The sequence below is a fragment of the Natrix helvetica genome (genome assembly GCF_964273705.1).
Source record: "Natrix helvetica genome assembly, chromosome: 1".
NCBI classification, from domain to species: Eukaryota; Metazoa; Chordata; class Lepidosauria; order Squamata; family Natricidae; genus Natrix; species Natrix helvetica.
In genome coordinates this window covers 77828753-77853152 of record NC_138548.1, presented here as the reverse complement: position 1 = coordinate 77853152, position 24400 = coordinate 77828753, and the positions used below count along the sequence as shown (strand labels likewise).

Below are 24400 nucleotides of genomic sequence, written 5' to 3'. Positions count from 1 at the left end.
TAAATTGACAGAACTGAAGACATAGGAGAAGAAATTGTTGTAAAATATTTTGCTTGCCAAGTTGAGTGAAGTTTCAAGAGATGGATGAAATAACTTTATGGTACTTCATTGAATGCTATGCTGCTAAACACTTTCTGGGGCATCCCGAAGGAGCACTTATTTTGAAATTGTATCTCCAATTGAATTCTCTTCAAGGTTGAAGTAAGAGGGAGAATTTATTATCTACAGGTATTCTTCAGGTTGCAATGGCAATCGGGGTTGGAATTTCCATTGCTAAGTAATGTAGTCGTAAAATGTGATGTCACAGGACTGTATCAATTAGTGATGGCAATCCCGGCTGTCATTGTTAAGCAAGAATCACAGATCCTTAAGGAAGTCCTCACATGACCATGACTTACAACTTCCTGATGGCTTCTAACAAGCAAATCAGTGGAGAATCTGACAGGAAATTGCAAATCCTGGGCCCAACAACCATTTCTTGGATGGTTCACAAACTGGCTGGCAGGCAAGTGAGTTCCATCGAGTGTAGGTGGGCAGGATGCATGTGTTGCAGTGCAACTGCAGCCAGTGGAGAGTGTAGATGCTATGTGGCCTGGGCCCACCTTCACCCTGCCTCCTGAAGGCTCCTTGAAAGAAAAAGTGGTGGAAGGTGGAACAACTTACTGGAATGACATGCGACCTCCTGACAGCTTCTGCATTGATTTTGCTTGTGTGAAGCCAGCAGGAAATTATGGTTATAACAATAGCATGTAGATTTATATATCACTTCAGAGTGTTTTACAGCCCTCTCTAAGCAGTTTAGAGAGTCAGCATGTTGACCCCAACAGTCTGGGTTCCCATTTTATCAACCCCGGAAGGATGGAAGGTTGAGTCAACCTTGAGCCATTCAGACTCAAACTCCTGAAGTGAGCAATGAGTTAGCCTGCAGTACTGCATTCCAAGCACTGCACCACCATGGCTGTGTGTGTCCACAGCATGCCTCAACCATTGAAAGGGCAATCCAGTTGCCAAGCACTCAAATTTTGATCTCATAACTGCACAAAGATTGCAATGGCCACAACTTTAAGAACCAGTCCTTAAGTCCTCATTAAATGTTGTTGTAACTTTGAAAGTTGCTGATCAACTGGTCATAAACAAAGACTATGTCTAGTCCCTATTATAATAAGGATTTATACTTTGGGGGAGTCATGACTCCACCAACCATATCTCAAAATCTTTATCTATAGACAAAGAAATATATAAAGAATATATTTCTTTGTCTGTACAATACATTAATGTTTTATGGGAGCTTCTGTTCAAGTTCTGCATATTTCTATTATGAATTTTTATCTTAATTTTCTTGTTTAATGAGTTAGCCAACCAGGTACAGGTTGTCCTTTACTTATGATCATACATTCAGCGACTGTTCAAAATTATGATGGTGCTGAGATTTACAACTGTCCACAAATTCTATTACAACATCCCCGTGGTCTCGTGATCAAAATTTGGGTGCTTGGCAACTCACCCAAATTGTGTGTCACCTTCTCACGAAGCTTTGAATCCTTCCAAACTCATATGAGAAGGCTGCATGTGATTTGGACAAATCCATACACTATTTGGAAAATGGTATTGAATGGCCTCAGGAAGAAAGCCTAGTGTAGCCAGCAGCTGTATCACAAAGGACTAGGTTGGGTGTGCCTCATTGGCGGGATGAAGAAGACAATGAAGGTCATTGAGTTGACTGCACACAGGGAGGCAGGAGTCTTGAGGTGCAGGGCAGCAAAGTGACTGGGTTGAGGTGGCTCGGGATTCCTGGAGCAACTATTTTACACCATACTATTGGGACTTTCTGGGTATTTGGTGTTTTCTGGGCCACAACGGCCATGCACCATATAGGCTGGACTGGCTGAGGAATCCACTGGTGGCTGTGACTATGCATTGCAGTTCAGGAGTTTCTTGCGGCCCCAGGGCTACATTGTGTCAAGACTCCCCTGAGCTGAAGTGTATTTTTTCTCGGGCCTCCCTGCATTTGTACTGCACTGCAGTATCCCCTGAAGTTGTGTGCAGCCTGAAGTGAACCTCCCAGGATCTCTCCTTTTCCAGTAGCCCCAAGCTCCTTACTTGGAAAATCCTCTGCTTTCCACATACCTGCTCACATATCTGGACTTACGAAGACAACTGGGACTGCTGGGATGTTGCTAAGCATTGCGGTCATGTGACATCACACTTTGTGACCACATTGCTGAGTGATAAAAAATCCAGTCCCACGTTGTTGTAATGAAGGAATACCTAAATCTGATAACTCATTGGGATTTTCAAAGTCATTGAGAATATTTTTGTTTTTAATCTAATTAAACTTCCTATCTGTCAGTTTAAATTAGTGACTGCCATAGTTAAATCATTTGGAGCAAACTAAAATCACTACTTTATAAACAAAAGGAAGGTGTTTTTTTCTCTTATTTGTTATGGTAGAGCCATTTTAACAATCTATTTATATTTGCAAGTAGTATGAGTTTAGAAATTTTTTAGAATTAAAACCTTAACTACAATATAAGTACTTAAAAGTCATCCACGCAGTTCACTGGGTTGTAGGAGGAGTAAGATCTGAAAAAAGTGTGGTTAAAATATTTTTCACTTCATTTTTTTTTAGTTTTGGATAATGCAATTTCCTATTCTGTTTAGCTATTCATTATTAGAATGTACTTTTTCCAATAGCAAGCAACTTCTGTGTGAGCATTCATGAAAAAAATAAGATTTTATGAGTCAAATTATTTTTTCATATTAAAAATGGATAATAAAATTTAATGTTTTGCAATTTTGGGTCATTAGTTACTATCACTAGTTATATGCAGAATTGTCTCCCAGAGTTCAGTAATAGTAGGTTACTGAAACCACCTGTATAGAGAGGAACAAATTGCCACAAATTTTTAAACAATCAGCAAGCATTGTTGAACATACAAGCAAATCCTTGAGTTTACAAATTAATGATGGAAGAAAACTGTTAAATGTGCATGAGACTTTATGAATGGGGATTTTAATCATTTTACTCATTTAAAATAGCAAATGGCATATAATACGTACATTCACAGAAGCAGACAGTGTACAGACAACATTTGCAATTGAATGTGAACTCATTAAAATGAAGTATATCAAGTGAAATTCATTAAAATGAAGTATATCAAACATTTACTATTTTAATATTACCGGTATTAAGTGCCATTTATATATTCATTTCAAAGCTCTTTTTTATTTAATCCAAAATGAATTTGAAAAGATAATTGTAGTGAGTTTGCTTTTGAACAAACATCTCTAAATTTATTCGTTTACAAACTGTAAATTTTATTAGTATGATTTGCGCAATCATTTCTGCTCTGTCTAATATAATTCAGTTTCTTTTCATTGAAATAATCTTTTTCTTATATTTAATTGTGTGGAACAGCCTGTCGTGCCATTTTAGGGCTTCTCATTCACCTTTGGTCCTCCCTGGTACTCATGTCTCACCTGTGTCTCCAAGTAGCTATAACATACACAACATTCATACTATGGGAAAATATCTCAGCAGATAGGCTAAACCAGGTGAGGTTGCTGACAAGACTTCAATTCTTGGTAAGTTAAGGGATTTGTCTATCCCAATGTGAAAACCCTGGCCCTGGAAGATTAAGCAAAGGAGACTGATCAACAGTCCAGCAAGCAAGAAAGCAGGCCCAGCAGGTGTTGTGGAGAACTAAGAACATGACAAACATTTAGACGTCATGACTATCCAGTCAGTGGCTGACTTAAAACACCATCATATAAAGGTTTATGTTGTGCAATTCATCTTCATGTACAACACATCTGCAATTCACCTCAGTTCCAAACAGTGGTGTGTGTGTGTGTGTGTGTGCACGTGCGTGCGTGTGTGTGTAAGCAACAACTTCAGTTGACCACCGGTAGTTGTAGTCACAAACTTGCACATGGGTGGCTATTGGACCATTGGTTGTTCGTCTTCATATCTGGGGCAGCAGAGACATCCAACAGCATTCAGGGTAATTGGGCAGCCCTTTTTAGGATAGCATTGTCTATCCTCATATGAAAGAAAGGTTAGAAGAGGTTCCCTAAACATTGCTTGCCTCCTTATCTCCTTATCAGTCAAGAATCAAGAAAAACAAATCAAACAAAACTTATCATTGGAGCCTGAAATGCCTGCATGTTGCTGGATCAAGGGAAGGTATCAGAGCCTGAAAGATAAACAACATCAGCAGACTGCAAGACTTGGGCCGAGTCCAAAGTTTTTAAGATGTACTTAATGAAAAATTATCTAGCAATGTACTGCTTGTAGGAACTTGTTTTGAAACATCGACACAGTTTAAAGATGTTATTACACAGAGTGTGTAACAGCTGTACAATACTCCAAGTGAAAACCTGGATTGATCAAGACTGGTTTGATGAAAACCATGACCATCTCAGCAGCCCTCAGTCCAAGAACAAGGCCTATGCAGACTGGCAGAATGATCTATCATTATCTCAAAGAAAGTTAAGTTTAAACAGCTGTAATGCAAAGTACAGGTGGAATTGCAAGAAATGAAGGACAAGTGGTAACAGAGAAAGACTTAGTAGGCATAACATGCATGTTGCCAGTTCTTCAGCGCTACAAAGGCAATTTATGGTCCTTTTAAATCAGAATGCTACCCCTTTGTTGTTCTCTGATGGGTAGAGTCTGATCAAAGTCCAGGAAGGATTGAAAAACCGCTGAACTGAACATTTTTCCAACCTATTTAATAGCCTGTCTACATTTGACCCTGATGTCGTCTTATAGCAGATTCTTCAGCTACCAGTCTTGGATACAGGCTATTCTCTACTGATGAGATCAAGATACGATCTCACAGATAAATTCAAATAAAGCTACAGGGTAGTATTGCATTCCTGTTGAGATGTACAAAGCAATAGACCAAAACGCCTTACAGATATTCGAAGACAATGTGGAAGACATCTTGGTCAAGTTCCCCAGACTTATGATCCTGGGGGGACTTCAATCTGTCATCCCTGGACTTGACCTCAGAGGGAGGGATCAGGCCATAGCAGAAAACATTCTTTTTTATTATTATTAATAAGTTTTAATAAATCTTTACAAATATTTTCCCCTTCCCCTCCCCTCCCTCCACCCCAACCCTACCACCCCTCCAAACCTCCCTCCCCCCAACTTCCCAAAGAAAATACAGGGTATAAATCTTTAACAATCATACACTCACATAGGCTAACTAACTATAACATTTTTGCTCCCTCTTGTACTTTAACTCCCCTTTTATTAAACCAAATTTAGATAAACTATAACATTCCTTATTCATTCCTAGACTAATTAAAGTTCCTTCGTCCAATGTTTATTTTAAATATAGTCAGTCCATCTTCTCCATTTCGACTTGTATTTCTCTTCTGAACAGTCTTTCCAATATACTGAAATTTTCGCCATCTCTGCTAGATTTACTACCTTTAACGTCCGATCTTGAATGATAAGCAATTCTTCCTTCTTCCCGCAATCTTGTTGCCATTATTAAGTTCAAAATCAACCTAGTCTCTATAAATATACAGTCTATAATTATTCCTAGCAAAAACAACTGAGGAGTGAACTTCAAAATACTTTAGTTTCCTTACAAATCCACCATACATAATAATACATAGCATCAACACAATCACATTTCCATTTAAATTATAAGTTGAAATACACACAAACTAACTTTTTAAGATCTAAAAACCATCTAAAAGCATCTTATAAAGAGTCTTATCAAATTTTATTCTTGCATAATTTTATGTAACCTTTTTTACTATCTCACAGCCTGTTAATTTTTTCTGATTCTTCTTTTGGATTTATCCTGGATCGTGGAACGGTTGTAGTATTCCATTCCTTGTTTCCCTGATAACAGATTGCGTTATCTCTTGATAGTTGTCTCTGTCTGACGATCCATGAACTAACCCGATAAGTTTTTTCAGTCTGCCAACCATATTCTACTTTTAGTTCACCAGTTAACTGAGCGAAAGCTTCTACAAAAATTTCTTTTTTTCAATCTTGATTTGAAGCTCATCGACTTTATTCTCCAAATTCCCATTAGACTGAGTGATTTCTTCCACCCTATTGCCCAATGATGTTGCAAAAACAAACGAACCCTTAAACACATCCACTGTAGCCTCTCTTATTTGTGGACTACGGGTTTGAATTAAGTCCTTAATTTCAGACATTTCATCAGACACATTTTTAAGGGCAGTTGCAATCCCCTCCTGCAAAAACAAAACTTGTGCCTCCAAAGCGCCCCGGAGAGCTTCAAATGTCACCATTTGTGTATCCGCTCCAGCACTCTTAGAGGCACTTATATTGGTTTGTTTTAAAAGCATTTCCGAATATCCAAATCACACTTTCCAGCAACCAACTTATTGAGTCCAGAAAGTCCACTTAATCCCCAAGTTTGTTAAATCTTGTAACTTTAGACATGAGCTCCTGAGACTTTTAGTGACAATAACAAACAATTAACAAATACTTTCCTTTTAAGTTTCGCTTTGATCACACCCTTTGACTTGCAGACGTCATCTTTATTACCCTTTGTTCTTTTCAATTTTCACAGAAGGAAGTAAAACTGCATCGGAGTTAAGGTTTGTGCTCAAAATTATAAAAACTCCCGTACTTGCTTTGCCTGCTTTTTATTCAGATGTAGATAAGCAGGGGGTGATTGCAGGGGGTGGTCGCAACGTTTTGTTTCTGCTGCAGCAGAAGCATCCCGAGATGCGGAGCTTTGTCAGGCAGCTGGAGAGCTACACTTCTCACCACAGAATTACTCCTGCGGGTTTAGGGGGGGGGCTCTACCTTTAATGCCCGGCTGCTCTCCTCCCCCTCTTTTCCCAAGGGGAGAGTTTTCAAGCCGCTTGACAGCTGGTTTGCACTGTTCTAGCAGCTTAAACGCGATCTTGAGGCTGGCGTTTCCAAAGAAATGTCTTCCAACGCCTACGGTGCCACCCGGAAAAAAACATTCTTTTTCTTGACCCCACCTGCTTTAATTAGCAGATGGGCTTCATAGCAGGCCTTTTACACTAGCAACAGTGCGGGGGGCGGGCAGGTTGTCTGAGGTCCCATGCCATGTAGGATTTTAAGGTAAAAACCAATACCTTGAATTGGATCCAGAAGTAAGGTGGTAACTAATGCACACGTGCAACCCTAGGAGCTCCCAGGATTATGCCTGCTACTGCATTCTCAACCAACCATGGCTTCCAAATACCCTTCAAGAATAGTCCCATTGAGCACTGAAAATGCTCCAAAGATGGCTAGAGCACCCTATGAGGAAAGCTAAGAATGAATCCAACTGAAACATTATTTTTCCAATCTTATTGCATCTGCAGAGTGTTGCCTAATGGCTCTGGACACATGACTTCTGTTCAAAGAGCAGGTGGCAGTTGTCACTAGGAAGGCCTTTATGCAACTGCATTGTGCATCAGTTGCACCCTTATATGGATCCTGAGGCCCTGTGCATGGCCACTCACTCCCTAGTCACCTCTTGGTTGGATTACTGAAATGCACTCTACAATGGGACTATTCTTGAAGGCTATTTGGAAGGTGCAGCTGGTGCAAAAGCTTCTGTGTGCAAAGGTAGTGATCTGCAGTTATATCGATTCTCAGATACTACTATGTTCTTTGACCAGACTAGCACCCTGAACAAAGCTGAAGTACTTTACCAGCCCATGCTCAGTATCACACCAGTAAAATAAAAAATTACTATTGACAACACCCAGCTGACAAATGCAAACAACTTCAAATACTTGGGAAGCATCATTTTGAGTGAAGGGACTTCGTTAAGTAAATTTACCCCAGAATCAATAAGACTAGCCAAATTTTGGGGCAACTGTATTTTAAATTCTCAATCAACCTAACAACTATATCACGGGTGTTACCCTTGCAGTGTCATGTTGCCATCACGTGATGTTTCACAACATTGTTTCTCTTACCGGAGCTGGGGTGGATGTGCCCTGCATGTGATGCATCTGGCCCGCGGGCCACAGGTTTGACACTTCTAATCTATATCTACACAAAGCTGAAAATATACAGAGCTGTGATTGTGAACCCTGGGCTCTGGATCAACAAGTGGCTCTGGGTCAACAAGAGGCACCTCTTCACCCAAGTGCCTATAAAAGAAGCCTTGACAGCCATCCAGAACAAACACAACCCCCCTAAACACATCCTGGACCTGACCAACCACTGCCTAACCAACACATACTTCATCCATAATGGACAAAGATACAAACAGATAGAAGGAGCACCCATGGGATCACCCCTCTCACCTGTCATTGCAAACTTATACATGAAACCAATGCCTTAGACAAATCTGAACCCAAACCCAAACTCTGGCTTAGATATGTTGATGACACTTTCGTGATTTGGCCACACAGGAAAGAAAAACTGGACAACTTCCTCACACATCTCAACAGCCTACACCCCAAAATACAATTCACCATGGAAATAGAAGCAAACAACCAACTTCCCTTTCTGGATGTCCTAATCTACAAAAAACCCAATGGCTCCCTAGGACACACCATCTACCAAAAAAACACACACACCAACCACTACTTAAATGCACAATCCCATCACCACCCTGCACAGATCAACTCTGTAGCCAAGACCCTCATCTCCAGAACCAAACGCCTAGCCGACAAAGACCACCTGAAAACTGAATTACACAAACTCACAAATGTATTAATCTCCAATGGATTCCAAAGAAAAACAATCACCAACCTAATCCAAAAGGAGACTCCCCCAAAAAACCAAGACACAGAACAGGACAATGGCATCGCCCTCCTCCCTTACATCAAAGGCACCACAGATAAAATCAGCAAAATTCTCCACAAGCACAATATCAGGACAGCCTTCACCACTGACCAAAAAATAGCCAACATCTTAAGAAACCCCAAAGACAAAATCCAGCTAGAAAACCAAGGAGTCTACGAAATACCATGCAAAATCTGCCCAGCAATATATATATAGGACAAACAAACAGAGGATAAATGCACACATCACAGAACACAAGAACGCAGTAAGAAAAAAAGAAAAAACTTCCTCCCTTTTCTAGCACCTTAAAGCTACAGGACATGAAATCAACTTGGAAGGAGCCAGGTTAATCTCCAAAACAGAACACCTCAACAAGAGAATAATTATGGAAGCCATCGAAATAGAGAAACACCCCCACAACATGAATAAACGTGATGATACCTCCCGCCTACCAAACATCTGGAAACCAGCCCTAGCCAACAAACGAACACCACCCACCACCCAAGCCGTTACAATACAAAACAACAATGCACACACAGCCAGCACCAATCAGCACCAATCTACCAATCATGATACAACCACACAACCAAACATTCCACTTACTGAAACAAAGCCAGCACCCCATCCCCTCCCACCAAGATTTACAGAAAGACGGCAGCTCTGTTCCCATTTTAAGCCCAAGCCTGAAGATGGCAGGTGAGATCTTGCCAAAACGTTGCAAAGACAATCTCAATCTTACACGGAAAAAGACCCGAATACAACAAAACCAGCATATCTACACCCGTGAAAATCTACGAAAACAAATATATATGTGTGTGTGTGTGTGTGTGTGTGTATGTGTATGTATAATGTATATGTCTTTACCTGCTCTGTTCTGGAGAGCGGGAAGTAATCCCAGTCCTGGTAATCCTGGTAATCCATCCAAGTGCTACAAAGACTGAAGGAAATCCTCTGCCACTGTGAGAATTAGAAGCTGTGATTGCTGACAGAACCAACTGGTCAATCTTGTGCTACAGAACCTTCACTGGCTTTGAAGATAGGCACTGCCAAAAACTGATAGAAACCTGGGAGTGGCATCACAGAATAAGACCCATATTTATTATAGCAATGGATTTCTAATACCCCCCACTGTGCTAGAGTCTGTGATTCCAGACTGGGAGTGCAGAGCCACCCCTGTGTCCACAAATGAACTGCACAATATTGCATCTTCTTTGACTCCAAAGGACTATCTATGTGTGAGACATATTTTTGAATAAACTCACTCCAAAACTATCCTTGGCATCCTCTGGGATTAAAGAATTCAAAGACAGTGGTGCATTTTGTTTCTAGTCTGACTTGCTTTTGGTTGCAGGTTGGCCTCTTATGATTACCAACATTCCAGCAAGTTCATTACTGGTGGTTGTCACTTAATGACTATTTGCTTAGTGACCATCAAAGTTACAGTGGACCCTCTCCAAATCTTCATATGACCCAGGTCTAGACTTCCCAGGGTTGCACATACCCTGCAGTCACACAACCACATTTTGGGTGGCTAGCAACCAGCTCATCTTTATGGCTTTCTTGGTTGTTTGCAGCCTTTTTGCTCATAAAATTACATTAATTTGCTTAATGATTCACTTAATAAAAGCAGCATATGCTTAAAGACCACTGCAAAAAATGTTGTAAAATCAGATCTGGTTATGTGGGTGCTTCAACTTATGACCATTGAAATTCCAGGTTCCGTTATAGTTGTAAATCAAGGACTACCTATAAACAAAATCATCTTTGAAGTGCAAAAGTTTATGTTCCAGGATGAGCATAGACAGGACTTTGCTAGAAACCTTATGTCTATATCATCTATGGAGTCTCTCCTGTTCATTTTTCTATCAATTCTGATGATTATGAAAGCTCCCAAATGACTATTTCAGGTATAAACACAGTTCACTAATGGTTAAGACAGTCATGGTTGTCAGCATTTATATCTTTTTTCCTTGAAAATATTTTTTCTATTTCCTGTGATAAGATGTATCTTCATATTTAGGTCAGTGGCAGCTCTGTGTCCTCAATCAGACCATGAAGCAATTAGAGATTACTAAATTTGATTGCAAAAGCCATCATGAAGTCCTTTAGTAATTCCCACTGCCCTTTTAATAATTTTCTACACTAATTCCCTGGTTCTTTACATCAAAGATAGCTTTTGTTATGGTTGTTAGCTGAGCATAGTGTACTGTACTGATGAAATAATTGCTGTTTGGGTTACTTAACCCTCCACCTAATCTTCCATAAGGTTGAGTTGTTTGAGTTAAGTTAATTGTTGCAATGTTCTGAGTTAATCCAACTTTTCAAAAATTAATTTTCTTTAAATATGATAGACAAGAGATTGTGCCATATATAAGATACATCTGGGAAAAATAAGGTTTGCATGCATTAGAGCTGTGCAGTTCTTTGAATTCTTAGGCTAAAGGTGATTCAGAATGATTAGGTACACATACACACAAATATACATCCAAAACTTGTATCTAAAAGTCCTTGAATTAAACTTGATCTTTGAAAAACTTGTCTTTGTTCAGGAAAATAGATACAGTTGATTTTAAGAGTTGCAGATTGTATGCACTCTCAAATCTAAAGCAGCGTTTTGTCTATTTATGCCAGCGATGGCGAACCTTTTTTGACTCTCATGCCATAAGGGGGGGAGCACAGGGGGGTTGTGCGCAAGTGTGCTGGATCAATAATGCAATGTGCGACCCCCCCCAGTGCATATGCGCATATGAGAGGCGCGGCCCTCCCATTTAGGGTCGGTTTAAGCCCTCCGGAGGCTTCAGAGAAGCCTCCTGAAGGTCCCTGAAGCCTCCGGAGGGCTTAAACCGACCCTACGAGCAAACCGGAAGTCCATTCCTGAACTTCCTGTTTGCCCATAGGGCTGGTTTTTTGCATTCCAGAGGCTTCAGGGAAGCTCCTGAAGCCTCCAGAGGGCCTCCAGGCGGGGGCTGGGAGGGGCTTTTTTCGCCCTCCCCATGCTCCTATAGAGCCTCTGGAGCCTGGGGAGGGCGAAAAATGGCTTTTAAAAAGGCTGAACTCATCTGGCCAGTGCGCGCATGCATGCTGGGGGGCTGACAGGGCAACACCTCACATGCCCTGACAAATGGCTCCGCATGCCACCTGTGGCACGCGTGCCATAGGTTCGCCATCCCGGATTTATGCTTTAGGAGGAAAACTCTTTTCATTTTTTGGGTTAGTAAAAATGTCTTTAAATAATATGAACCAAAGGAAGATTTATTTAATTGAAGTGATATCTGAGGACTTGTGTAAATGACAACAGTAAAGCTGGATGAAGTTATTTTTAGACTGTTAACACTGAATTGAGGTGACTCATTTAGTAAGGTTTTCAAAATGAATTAGTGGCTCAGTTTGTTGCACAAATACAACATATATGATGGTTTAAACAACGCTAAGGCTTTTCAATTATGTAAACTGGGTAATATCGCTAGATAATTTCTTTTCTAAAAATGATAGTATGTACACTTAAATGTTAAATAAATAAAAATGTTCATGTGTTTTTGTAGCCACAAATCTTTTAGAACTTTAACAGATTTGTTTTGTTCTTATGTTTTATCCTTCCAGTGAAATCCTTAAAGACCGTAACAAAATTATTTTATATATCCAGTAAAAAAAATATGATCCAAATCCATTTCCTGGTTCAATGGTTGTACATCTCCTTTAGGAATAAATTATTTATCAATTCTATTTATATGTCCATATCTTTTTTCATATCATTGCTTGTCACGTTAAATTTCCCTTCAGACCAATCACAGAATTATTCATTGCAGCATGTTCTTGTTCTGTAACAACATACTATCCATTTTATCAAGAAGTTTGTCTGTGTTTTCTTTCTTCTCTAGCTCTCTCTTCTGTCCAGAAAAGTCCGTAAAACCCATGTTACTATCTGGGTATTTATTTGGTTTACTGGACTTCCTATAATAATAATTATTCGTTTATCATTACCTATATAAAGTTCAATCAAATATTCATATATTTATTATTTGTAGTAAAGTGTTAAAGTAACTATTTAGAAATAAGAGCGTGATTTTTGTCCTTGGACTGGATCCTGCTTGTGGTGAATTAACTATTCATGTGGCTCTTCCCTGATTGCCAGAGGAAGTCCGATGATGAAACAGAATAAGAAATGCCTAGAATGCTGTTAGAGGAGGACAAAGGGTTTAGCTTGACTGAGCATTGATAAAGAGACTTTCTTAAGTATTCCCATTGGCAGGCTCAAAATGAGGTTAAGGTATCTGTCCCGGCTGTCCTTGGTCTCCAAGTGGCCTTTGGTACCCTGGCTCCCTATAGTCTTCTAGATCTAATTGAAGATACTAGACACCACCTAAAGACACCACCACATGGCAAAGGATCAGCCTATTGGCAGGACAGCTTGCCTGCCACTCATTGTTTCTGCTCACCACACCAGGTCCAGCAGTGAAGGCATGCTCCAGGTCCTATCATCAAGCAGGGTCATGTGACCTTTTTGGTTGGAAGGTTACTTTTTATAAGGTGTCATGGTCTTATATTGTTCTGGAGGTTTAAATCTTTGTACACGACCCAGAGTCACTGCTGTGAGATGGGCAGTTCTGTAAAGCAAATAAATAAATCTACCAACACACTGTGTATGGCCATCCAAACTACAGTTTCTTGAGTTGAATTCATGATAGACTGTTTGAATCTCATAGAATAACATCTGACTATTTCCAAAATGGATGAAACTGATCCTCTGGTGCCTGCCACCAGGTAGTCTGTGTAACTATTTTCAAACTCAGTATTAACATCCATTGTATTGTGTACAGTTAATCAGTAAAATATGAAAAATGATCAACTCTCAAGTGCAACCTTTAAGAGCCAGTATGGTGTAGTAAGAAGGAACTGGGCTAGAAACAGGTAAACCATGAATTGTGATCCTTCTTTGAATATAAAAACCATGATGATTTTGAGCCAGTCATTCTCTCACAATCCAACCCAAACCATCTCCCCTGTGGTGAGCAAAATAGAAGGCAGAAGCATTAGATTATGCATGCTGCTTTGAGTTGACTAGAAGTAAAATGAGATAGAAATCTAATAAATAATCACATAAACTTGCAGGAGACAATCACTTGAGGCTAAAAAAAGATTAATTTAGCAAGAAAAGGATTACAAAGCAAAGATGGACTACAACCCTCATAGCACAATCCTTGAACAAATTTCTTACAATGGAATGACAATCCCATTTTGCTAAAGGCATTTTCTCTCTTTCCCTCAGTCTGTCACTTTCATTTTCTTTTCATTCCTTTTCCCTACTTATCCCACTGACAGAACTACCCCAGTCTATCCAGCCTTTGACTCTCCTCAACCATCATTATCAATGGCATATCCTTATTCAGCAGACTCCAAAGCCTATTAAACCATACCTTTATTTTATGTATTTATCATATATATTTAAGGGGGGGTAGATGTGTCTTGGCTATGTATTTAAGTGAAGATATGAAGAAATGTATTAACTTAGATTATGTGTGACTCACTCAAAATAAGTAGTAAAGAACAAGGATTTGATTTGGAAGATTTCAACTTGTTCAGCATATGGAAAATTGCAAGAATAAGACCACTAAGACGACTTAACAAGAATTGATTCGGAGAACACAAAGTGTTTCTTAGAACTAGAGATGGTTGCCATGTGAACTGGATGAAGCAATAGCACTCCAGGTGCAAAGTACTTAAGCATATAGGGAGTATGACCAGGTAAGACTAGCATAGGCTTACTAGAAGTTATAAACAATGGGTTAATAGTATTTTGGAGTTATTGCATAATATTCTGAAAAACAAGTCTCTTTTGGGAGAGGGGGCGGTCTAGAAGCGCTAATTAAATAAATAAATCATTTTAATGTGACATACTAGAACAGATCTTGTAACTTTTTCAGTATATATGATGCTGGCTATAACTCTTAAACTACCCGTAAGTACTTAAAAAGTCTCATGTTGCTCTGTATCTGTGGCATAGGAGAAATTTTAGGAAAGTTATCCTTTAAGTCTTCAAGATTCATAGAATAGTTATAGATTTTGACCAAGAAGGTACAGGAGATAACAATCTGAATATGAATCTTCTATAGAGTAAATATGGATGACCTCTTAATAGAAGGCATAACATTCAAGACATACAGTGGTATTTGAATTCTAGTCAAGTTTTATTAGTACTATTAATAGGTTACAGTTGAGCCTCCATTTTTTTGATATTGTTAGAGTGGAATGGCAAACAATGTATTTTCACACATAAGACTTAAATAATACTCAAGCTGCTTGTACTATTTATTAACATCTGCTGCTTGCACATGTCAAAAAGAAAATGGTAAAGAAACATTTGTAATATGCAAATAAGCAATTCAGCAAATATATATTCAACTTTTCAAACCTAATTGTAGTAAGATCCTCATTAAACTTTTCTGTGAAAAAACACTACATCTGGTAACATATAAGCCTCACTTATTTTCTTCAAGATGTTGTATGCTCTTGCTGCTATGCATAATTCCTTGGCCAGCCAAGTTTCATCCTAGATGTTAATCACAAAGATTGTTTTTGTTGTTAATATTAACATGTTTATTTCTTCATATGTACTACTGGTTTTGAGAATATTTTCTTCTCCAAATTTCAGATTAGGTGGAACTGTATCTGCATACAAGATAGTACCAGATGAGATAGAAGAAATCAAGGTATAGTGTTAATTATGCTACTGCTCAATTCTTTAATATATTTGTAAATCTTAATATATAATTATGAACATAATATCATTATTCTTAATTTATCTAGTAAATGTTTTAGTATTTGAATGTATTTTACTTCCACACTGTTAAAGACCTTTTTAATGAAATCACGATTCTTGCATTAGTAAAAGTAATTGCTTCTTTCAACAATTAGTATAATATTGGGGTATAAGAGTTAATATTCTTTATTTTACCTATATTTCTGCAAAATTAGATTTAAATATCAATTAATGAGTTGAACAATTGATTTATACAATTTATACTCCTCTTCCTCCTCCAAATAGTCTTTGACTTAAAACAGTTCATTTAATGACTGCTTGAAGTTACAACTTCGCTGAAAAAAAGTGACATGATCATTTTTCCCACTTACGACCCATGGGTTGCTCTTACTGTCATTACCAGTACGCTGATCACGCACTCGCACATTCTGTTTGCGTACGACCTGACTTGCGCTGTGCGCACATGTGCAATCCACTGCCCCTGCGACAACCAGCTGATTGTTGGGGCTCGCACAGGCAACGTACGCTGTGTGCACTTGCACACTTTGCCATTTGCCATTAAAACAGGTATAAAGCGTGGGTGGGCAGGTAGGCCAAAAGAGCCACCGTGCTTCTACACTCTCAGCTGTTCCAGGCCACTACCAGAATGACCGTACCGGGCCGTATCCACAGCAACCCACCTCTGATCCCCATGGTCATGTAGTCAAAATATGGATCCTTGGCAACTGGTTCATATTTATGATGGTTGCAGTGTCCCTGGATCATGTGAACACCTTTTGCAATATTCTGACAAGCAAAGGGGGAAGCCAGATTCACTTAACAACGGGTTACTAACTTAACAACTGCAGTGATTCAATTAACAACTGTGGCAAGAAAAGTCATAAAACGGGAAAATTTACTTAACAACTGTCTCACTTAGCAACACATTTGGGACTCAATTGTGGTTGTAGGTCAAGGACTACCTGTAATTGGAATACCAGTATAAGATTGATGTATATTTAAACAGTTACATGGATTGTGCCTTTTACTCAATTAAATAGCACAAATGTAAGCTAACAAATGTAAGCTAACTTAAAAGTTAAGTTTAGGTAATATAGTTTGCATTAATTTTTTTTCTCTGAAATTAAATATTTCATACTAGTCTTCACCATAAAGTTCACACTATTACACATCAGTCAAAATAAGTATGCATTTGCTTCAAAGGTAACATAAATTACCAATAAAGGAAAATATTTGTAGGTCAGGGTTGAAATGAGGGGTCCTTGGTGCTCTCTGAGTTTGGTTGTTTATTTGCAGATGTTTCATTACTCAAACTAGGTAACATCATCAGTGCTAGTGTAACAGTGCTAGTGCAAGTAAAACAGTGTTAATATAATAGTAGTAATCTAATATAACAGTGCTAATCATGTAAATTATGTATAGAATTTTATAGCATACTGTACATGCTGCTGAAGAGATACATACAAATACACTGCAACAGAAAGAGTCGGAAGTCAACACTTTCTTCCTTCTCACCCTCCTCATTTTTCTTTCCCCTTTCGTCCCCATTATGTCCTATTATTTGCTTTCATATTTTTTGTATCTTGTTCTATAATCTAATCAAAATGCTTTTTTAAAAAGAGATCCATACAAATGCTTATGAATAGAAAACTTAGTTCTAAGAAATTTTCCAAATATACATTTGTGAAATCAGAAAACCATTCTTATTAATTAAATCATGTTGCTTATTTACATTTAAAGTGTGCACAAGATCCTGTTACCTCCATTAAAGCACTGTATATGAAATTAATGGATAGATAAGTGGTAGCATATTTTTCTAACAGTGGGACCATACCTATGGAATGATGTCTTCAAAATTAGCTCACCTGTTTCTCTTTCTTCAGTGCTAACCTAAGCCATTGCCCCGCTACTTCCAAACAGTTTTGTAATTAGTTTTTGATTTTAAGCTTCTTCATTTCACTGACATTATATTTTAATAATATTTGCTTCATATGACTTTTGATGTTAATATTATTATTAACAGTTTAAACACCTTTGTAAACTACTGAGAGAATTTTATCAGGCAGAAAAGTATAACAGTAGCAACAATAATGTAAGACCAATTTTTCACTATGAGGTTTTGTATTGTTTCTATGGAAACAGGCTACAGTATTTAAAGGAAATAATAGCAGTTGGATACTTGTAGTACATTTTATTAACTCTTCTCATCTTGAATTTGATACGCTAGGTTTAGCCATATACTTGATTTGGTTACTGCCTTAATTTATTTTCTAGAGCTTTTCTCAGTAAACCAAATTGTAAGCTAATTGAGCATGCTTGGTTCATAGAACAAACTAAGCCATAATATTTAATATTAAAGTTAAAAGTAACTAAGGTTAAAACAAGTTTAATCTATAAAATGCAACCCTAGATTTTAACTGATTTTGTTAATGAGTGTTTGGTAATGCACTACAGCCAAAATTAAGCTGATTAAAACTTGTACAAGTAAGTGAGGCCAAGTTCAAGACATACTGATATCTATTTGGCATTATTATCTTAGTTGCTTTGACTCTGGAAACATACTTGCATTAATATTTAGCAGAATGTGCTTTCTCCCTATCTATTTTTATGGTACAGGAAAGTTATTTTTACAAACTGACACTAGTTTAATTACTGCTTCCTACGAGAAAAATATTGTCTTGCCAGAGATTATTGGCATCCATCCCAACAACATGTTTAAGAGTAATATTTTTTGGAGTTGTCCAAGGTATCATATATTCCTTAAAGTTACGTCATCTTGGACTATACTTCTGTATCAGTTACATTCTAAGTATTGAATAAAATATTAACAGTGACTCAGTTTGTAAGATATTGTAACTGTATACATATTAACATATGAATTTGGCCTATTTATGAAATAGCTGTATAACATCTTTAACATGAGAAGTGCCTGACAAATGTGCCTGACAACTGGAAGAATGTTAACCATTCTTCCCCTTTTTGGATACATACGTATACAATATTTAATACATATATTTCTCTCACTTTCTTTAAATACTGATTTGATGCTCCCAAATTTTATAATTCTTATTATTTTATTGTAATTATATGTGCAGATTATTTTGAAAAGAATTGTTTTCAATTATATATTTATTAAATGTATATGCCGCCCATCTTGCTATCCAAGTTTTAAGCTATCATATCAAAAACCAGTGTTGTCAAAAAGAAATTCTGTGAGATATATTTTAATGACAAATCTAAGTAGGCTCCCCCCCCCCTAAGTTAAGAGGTAGGTTGAAATGGAAGAAGGACAATCTAACCAGTAATCCTCAAGGCTGGCATCCTGTAGGTGTGTTGGACTGCAATTATGAATTGTAGTCCAGATCATTTGAAAGGCATTATTTTGGAAAAGGCTGATTTATGCTCACACCATCATAATATTGACTGAATGTGCTCTGAACATTAGATGACATAAAGGACTAAAAAAAATCGAGAGGCAATCTCAAAAGGCAAGAAAAAGTTCTTCTCCCCAAATATTTCCCTTATTGATCAAGAAATTGACCAAAGTAATCTTAATATCTAGCACTGAACATTCAGATATTTTTCTATTTTGCCCCACAGGTAACTTGAGATATTCCACAGCTACTAGTCTCATAGGACTTTATTTCCAATAGGAAATAAAAACAACAACACAAGCAATAATTCTTACTTTAAGACCAGAGGTTTATTGTTTCTAATTGTTTGGAACATAAATGAATAGATATAAAAGATTATTAGCAGTAATACATTTGTATTAGCAAGCCATCGCAATGGAATCCAATGATATACAGTATAGCAGGTCCTACAAAGCTGATCTCGAACCCTATCCTTTATACTTTTCTTCTAACCACATACACACTTCACAACTTCGCTAACTGTCATTTTCTGTAAACACCTATGTGCATTACTTTTAATTCCTCGTTTCCAACAAGTTCGTTCTTCCTGTTTTAAACGTATGCATCCAAGTGCTTACTTTGCAAAAACATATTTCACAGTTAGCAACGGCTCAGCAGGATTACAAATATTTCTGGTAAATTTTGAAACCATCCTAGCTAAAAACGTTGGTTCATATCTCTTTTTTCTGGGGCTTTCTATCATCCATAGGACTTATTGAATCTAATAGATCACTAGGCTATATTTCTTGATTCTCACACTAGATTAGTATCAACAATAAATCTAGAATAATCAATTTTCATTCTAATCTGAAATTATTCAGGTATGAGTTTTTGACACAAATAGTTTTAATGATGGACATAACATTATATAGAACAAGGGTGTTTATTTTAAATAGCTTCATTTGTTATAAATAAATTTTCAGGTTTTTAAATATAATTTCTTATATTGTTATGTGGCAGATTTAATAACAGCAGCTTTGTCTGAATAAATAATCACTGTATCAGTTTAAATACTAAATTGTTAAATTTACTTCAGTCAAACCAAAATATTAACTTTATCTTTTCTATCAGGTTCTTTTGTTTTAAAGCAATTTTTGTCTGTAAATCTCCAAGCACCAGCTTAGCAGCAAACTGCAATAATGTGATTGTACAAATGTTGTATACCAGGGGTGTCCAAACTTGGCAACTTTAAGACTTGTGGACTTCAACTCTCAGAATTCCCCAGCCAGCTCTGGCTGGGGAATTCTGGGAGTTGAAATCCACAAGTCTTAAAGTTGCCAAGTTTGGACACCCCTGTTGTATACTGTTTCAGGCTTGATGGGATAATGCAAGGTATGGCATTTTTCAGGATTACGTCATCCTGAACATGCTATTACTTGTCTAGACAAATGATTTCAATGCACATTAGACAGATTCAGAATTAGTTCGGGAGCTGCAATCTATTTTGAACAGTTATAGTTCAGACTGCTCTTTATCACCTATAAATCTTGTCATGACATAGAACTTTATTATTGGAAATACCATCTAATTCCTAGGGTTTCTTTCCCACGGTAAGATTTTGGCAGGGTTGGAATGTTCCAGATCCACTTAATTAAATAATGCTATCTGAATGGCATTATTCCATTACAATGTTTTCTGAAAAGATATTTTCCCAGATTTCCATGTACTTCTGCCCTAATAATGTTCCAGAAGTCCTTAAAACTCTGACTCTTGTTCTCAGCCTTAAGGTTTATTGCATGTAGTACCCGATTGCTTGTTTAAGGTGTGGTTTGTCTGGACATATAATTATTTTTATGTTAATAAAAAATATGAGCTGTACAAAATTGTTCTAGTGTTAGGCAGATCTCAAACAAATTAATAAATGCAGTGCTAAAATCGTTTTCAGAATAATGGAGCATGCTTTATGATAATTGAATCAAAACAAACTTATATGTTTGTTCATCTTCTGAGATTAAAGATCCAAATACTAGCCTGTCAGCCCTTTGAAGTAGATTAGACCTACACTTTATGGCGATAATAACAACAGAATCTTGTACATCTGATTATGCTTTCCTTCCTCTCCCTGTTACCTCATAGTAAGTCAGGAAAGCTGCAACTTTGCTCTCTTTCTTAATACTATCCACATTTCTAGGTTTAAGGAATGTTTTGGTGCTCTGTTACATAACTCTTTCTGAACATTTGCTTCTATGATTCTCTATAAGCCTATTTAGAAATTCAACTCCCACATACTGCTTTTCTCCCAACATTGACATAATTTTGACCTATATGAAGTTTCCAAATGTAGTGGGAAATTTAGCAACATGAAATGAGAATACAGTATAGATTCAGATATAGAATGAGAAGCTTATAATGGAAGAGTGCTTACAAGCATGAACTGCTCATGTAATTCTCAATAGTAAATTATTCAGGAATTAACAATTGCAAACTTCCTAAAGTATCCTGGTTTGCTGTAGTCTGTAGATCCACAATGGGTCTTTTTGCCAACACCTGGAGTAGTGTTATTTGCAAACTACCTTCTGCAGTTTGCAAAATATTTAACTAGGTACCAGTGATGGGACACTATTTCTGACATGTTGCGAAACACAGTTTATATCAGTGCATCGTGTCATTAGAGATAAATTAACTTACACATACTAGGGCCTTGATTTGAAGAACACACTTAACTGTTTTCCAAATCACAGAGTATAATTTGCATAGTACAATTTCTTTAGAGTCATAAATATCTAAATTGGAACCAATACTTTTTAATTTGCTTATAAATTATCTGACATCAGGGTGAACATGAATTAGTTAGGCTTTCTAGCGACATCAAATTATTCTAGTGGTGCATTTGAAGTCAACCATGAAGAGTACTATAAAGGCATATTTCCAAACTGAGTGAATAAGATTTGAGCCAGTAAGTATAATTTAATGCAATGTATAGTTTACATTAGGTTATATATATTTGAACAAAAAGTCTGAATTTTCACATACACAGAGTCTAAATAGAAGAGATGGACTAGGAAAAGAAGTTATGAAAAGGGCTCATTTATTTTTACTCTGCATCTTATTCAATAAAATGAAAATTCAATAAAATGAAAATACTTATCCCAGTATGTTACTAGGAGTCACAAAAATGGAATTGAAAATAAAACTGCTTATGAAAATAAAACTGCTTATGCATAGTGTCTTATATGAATCTGTGATATATTGTTTACTGAGAAATGATATTTCCAAACTGAACAATGTCAGAATAGGTAGAAATTCTGTGTTGTTTGTTAATCATGCTGTCAGCGTTCCAAACATTATCCAAAATAAAATCAGAGTCCAAGGCAGAGCTTTCCTCAAAGTTCCAATTTATTAATAGAGACATGTTGGCACATCTGTGGAAACCCGAATCTGAAAGCTTCCCAGGGTTTCTACCCAGTTGAAAGTTCATGATCTTGCCCCTACACCCATAAGTCCATCTCATGGTCCAATCTTTCACTGCCAGGCTGGCAGTTCCACCCATCCAGTTCCGGTCAGGCTCAGAGGTGTAGAGAACAAAATATGACCTTGGGCTTCTTGAAAGGAATTTCTTATTTTGACAACAACACATTCTACTTCTTACTATTCCCCCTCCCAATTCCCCACTATGAAAAAGCATAGTAAAATAATAGAGAGTGTGGCAGGCCAAAGATCCAGCAAGGAATATGACTGCAGGCCTGACCCCTGCATGTTATAGAGTATTAGTTTCCAAACTTCGTCCCATGGAACCCTCGGATTCCACAAAGATTTGAAGGGGGATCTGTGGGACTAAGGGGGGGGGGGAGGAAATCTCATGATGGTTTAAACAAACAAACAAACAAACAAAATGCAACAACGTCAAACACAGTATAAGCCATCTGCTCTTACCTTTGAGATTGATCTTCCTATCTCACTTGCTATACAGTAGCCGCATTTGCAAGCATCCATTCAGGAGGCTACTGGCTACCGTTCTGTTTCCACATACATAAACACAAAAGACACCTCCTTGTCTGTTCCCAAACTCCAGCAAACATTCTAAGTTCTAACTCTTAAGAGCAATTGAGGGGAATATTTCCTTCACTTCACACTGCAGACAGTATTTGTGTTTATGTGTGTGTGTCTCCAAGAGATCTGTTTAATAAGATGTCTTCCTCTGTACACCTACCTAGGAGTAAACTTCATTAACATAAATTGGAATTAATAAAGAATTGCATGTGTGTTTCAAATCCCTTTAACTTTGAATTTCCTCTGGAAATCATATTGCCAAAGGAAAGCTGGCAGGAGAACATTCATTGGGTGTTCAAGTGGCTTCAGCCAAGCATTCAAAATGGAAAACAATCACGTTGTCAAGACAGATTTGAGATATGTGCGCTTCAGCGCATGCACATCAGTTTTATATAAGCTTTTTATGAGGCCTATAAATATGTATATGATATGAATATTTTTCCAGATATGGATAACTGATTACAAACTGGTCCAATTGCAAATAGTACAGAAAAGGGGGGGGGGTAGAAAAAGCTAAATAAATGCAAAGGCTGCTGATATTGTCGCTGCTTCTTATAGCACAAGTTTTAAGAAATTAAAATTAGCTGATTTTGCATTGCAAACAATATTTCCTAATGTAGAACATATTAATTGCTGGCAAGAGCTTTTAAAGCTGATGTACTGAAATTGCCACTTTAGCACTGGGTATACCATTTGCAACAACATTTCTTTGTAAGATAACTTTTTCTTTCTACACAGCAATAAAAAGCAAGTGTGGAAATAGGCTAAATAATAAATCTATATTTACATGTAACACCAATTGCTCCAGATTCAGGTACTTTTATCCAAAGAACAACCCAAACCCAGTAATTGAACATTGATTTGTTTAGTTAGGCATTAATATTCCAAATAATTGTGGAATTCAAGATTTTTTTTATTTTTATTATTTGTATTTTATATGTGTGCATGTGTGCCTTTGAGTCAGTGTTGATTCAAAGTTGCGTGAACAACTCCATGCAGTTTTCTTGGCAAGATTTTTGGAAGATGTTTGCCATTGCCTTCTTTCTAGGGATAAGAGAAAGAAGTCACAATCTCCTAGTTTCTAATGCAGTGCCTTTAAACACAACAGACAGGCTGTCTTTGTTTGAAAATTGGCAATTTTGCATTTACAATAAAGAGTTCACTTTTCATTTTATTATTAATTTTCTGTCACTAGCCCATTGCATATTGATCATGCTGCCAGGAGTCTTCAGTTTCAAAACTCCTGCTATTAAAAATGGGAGCTTTTTTATCCTTGTTCTAGAAAAATTAGAACTTAGGATCTATTAAAAAATTATGTTATGCTTAGAAAAATGATGGAAATCACTTATGTGGAGATAGCTGCAAATTGTTGTGATTTTAAATTGAGCCCAGACAAATTCTGGAACGTGCAGCAATAATTATGGTTTCTAGTTTTGATGGCTGAATACGGTACTAACCCCTAAATAAGGGAGCATGCCTTAA

The 24400-nt window shown here is 37.3% G+C and overlaps 1 protein-coding gene across 10 annotated transcripts in view; it reads left to right on the top strand.

Annotated features, from left to right (window-relative positions):
* GPHN (gephyrin) overlaps positions 1-24400 on the top strand; it is a 234562-nt gene that overhangs the window by 52299 nt on the left and 157863 nt on the right. For all 10 annotated transcript variants that reach the window (XM_081937713.1, XM_081937720.1, XM_081937719.1 and 7 more), the window contains exon 3: positions 15408-15465. In XM_081937713.1, the coding sequence (XP_081793839.1) occupies positions 15408-15465 (58 nt within the window). The remainder of the gene's footprint in view (positions 1-15407; positions 15466-24400) is intronic.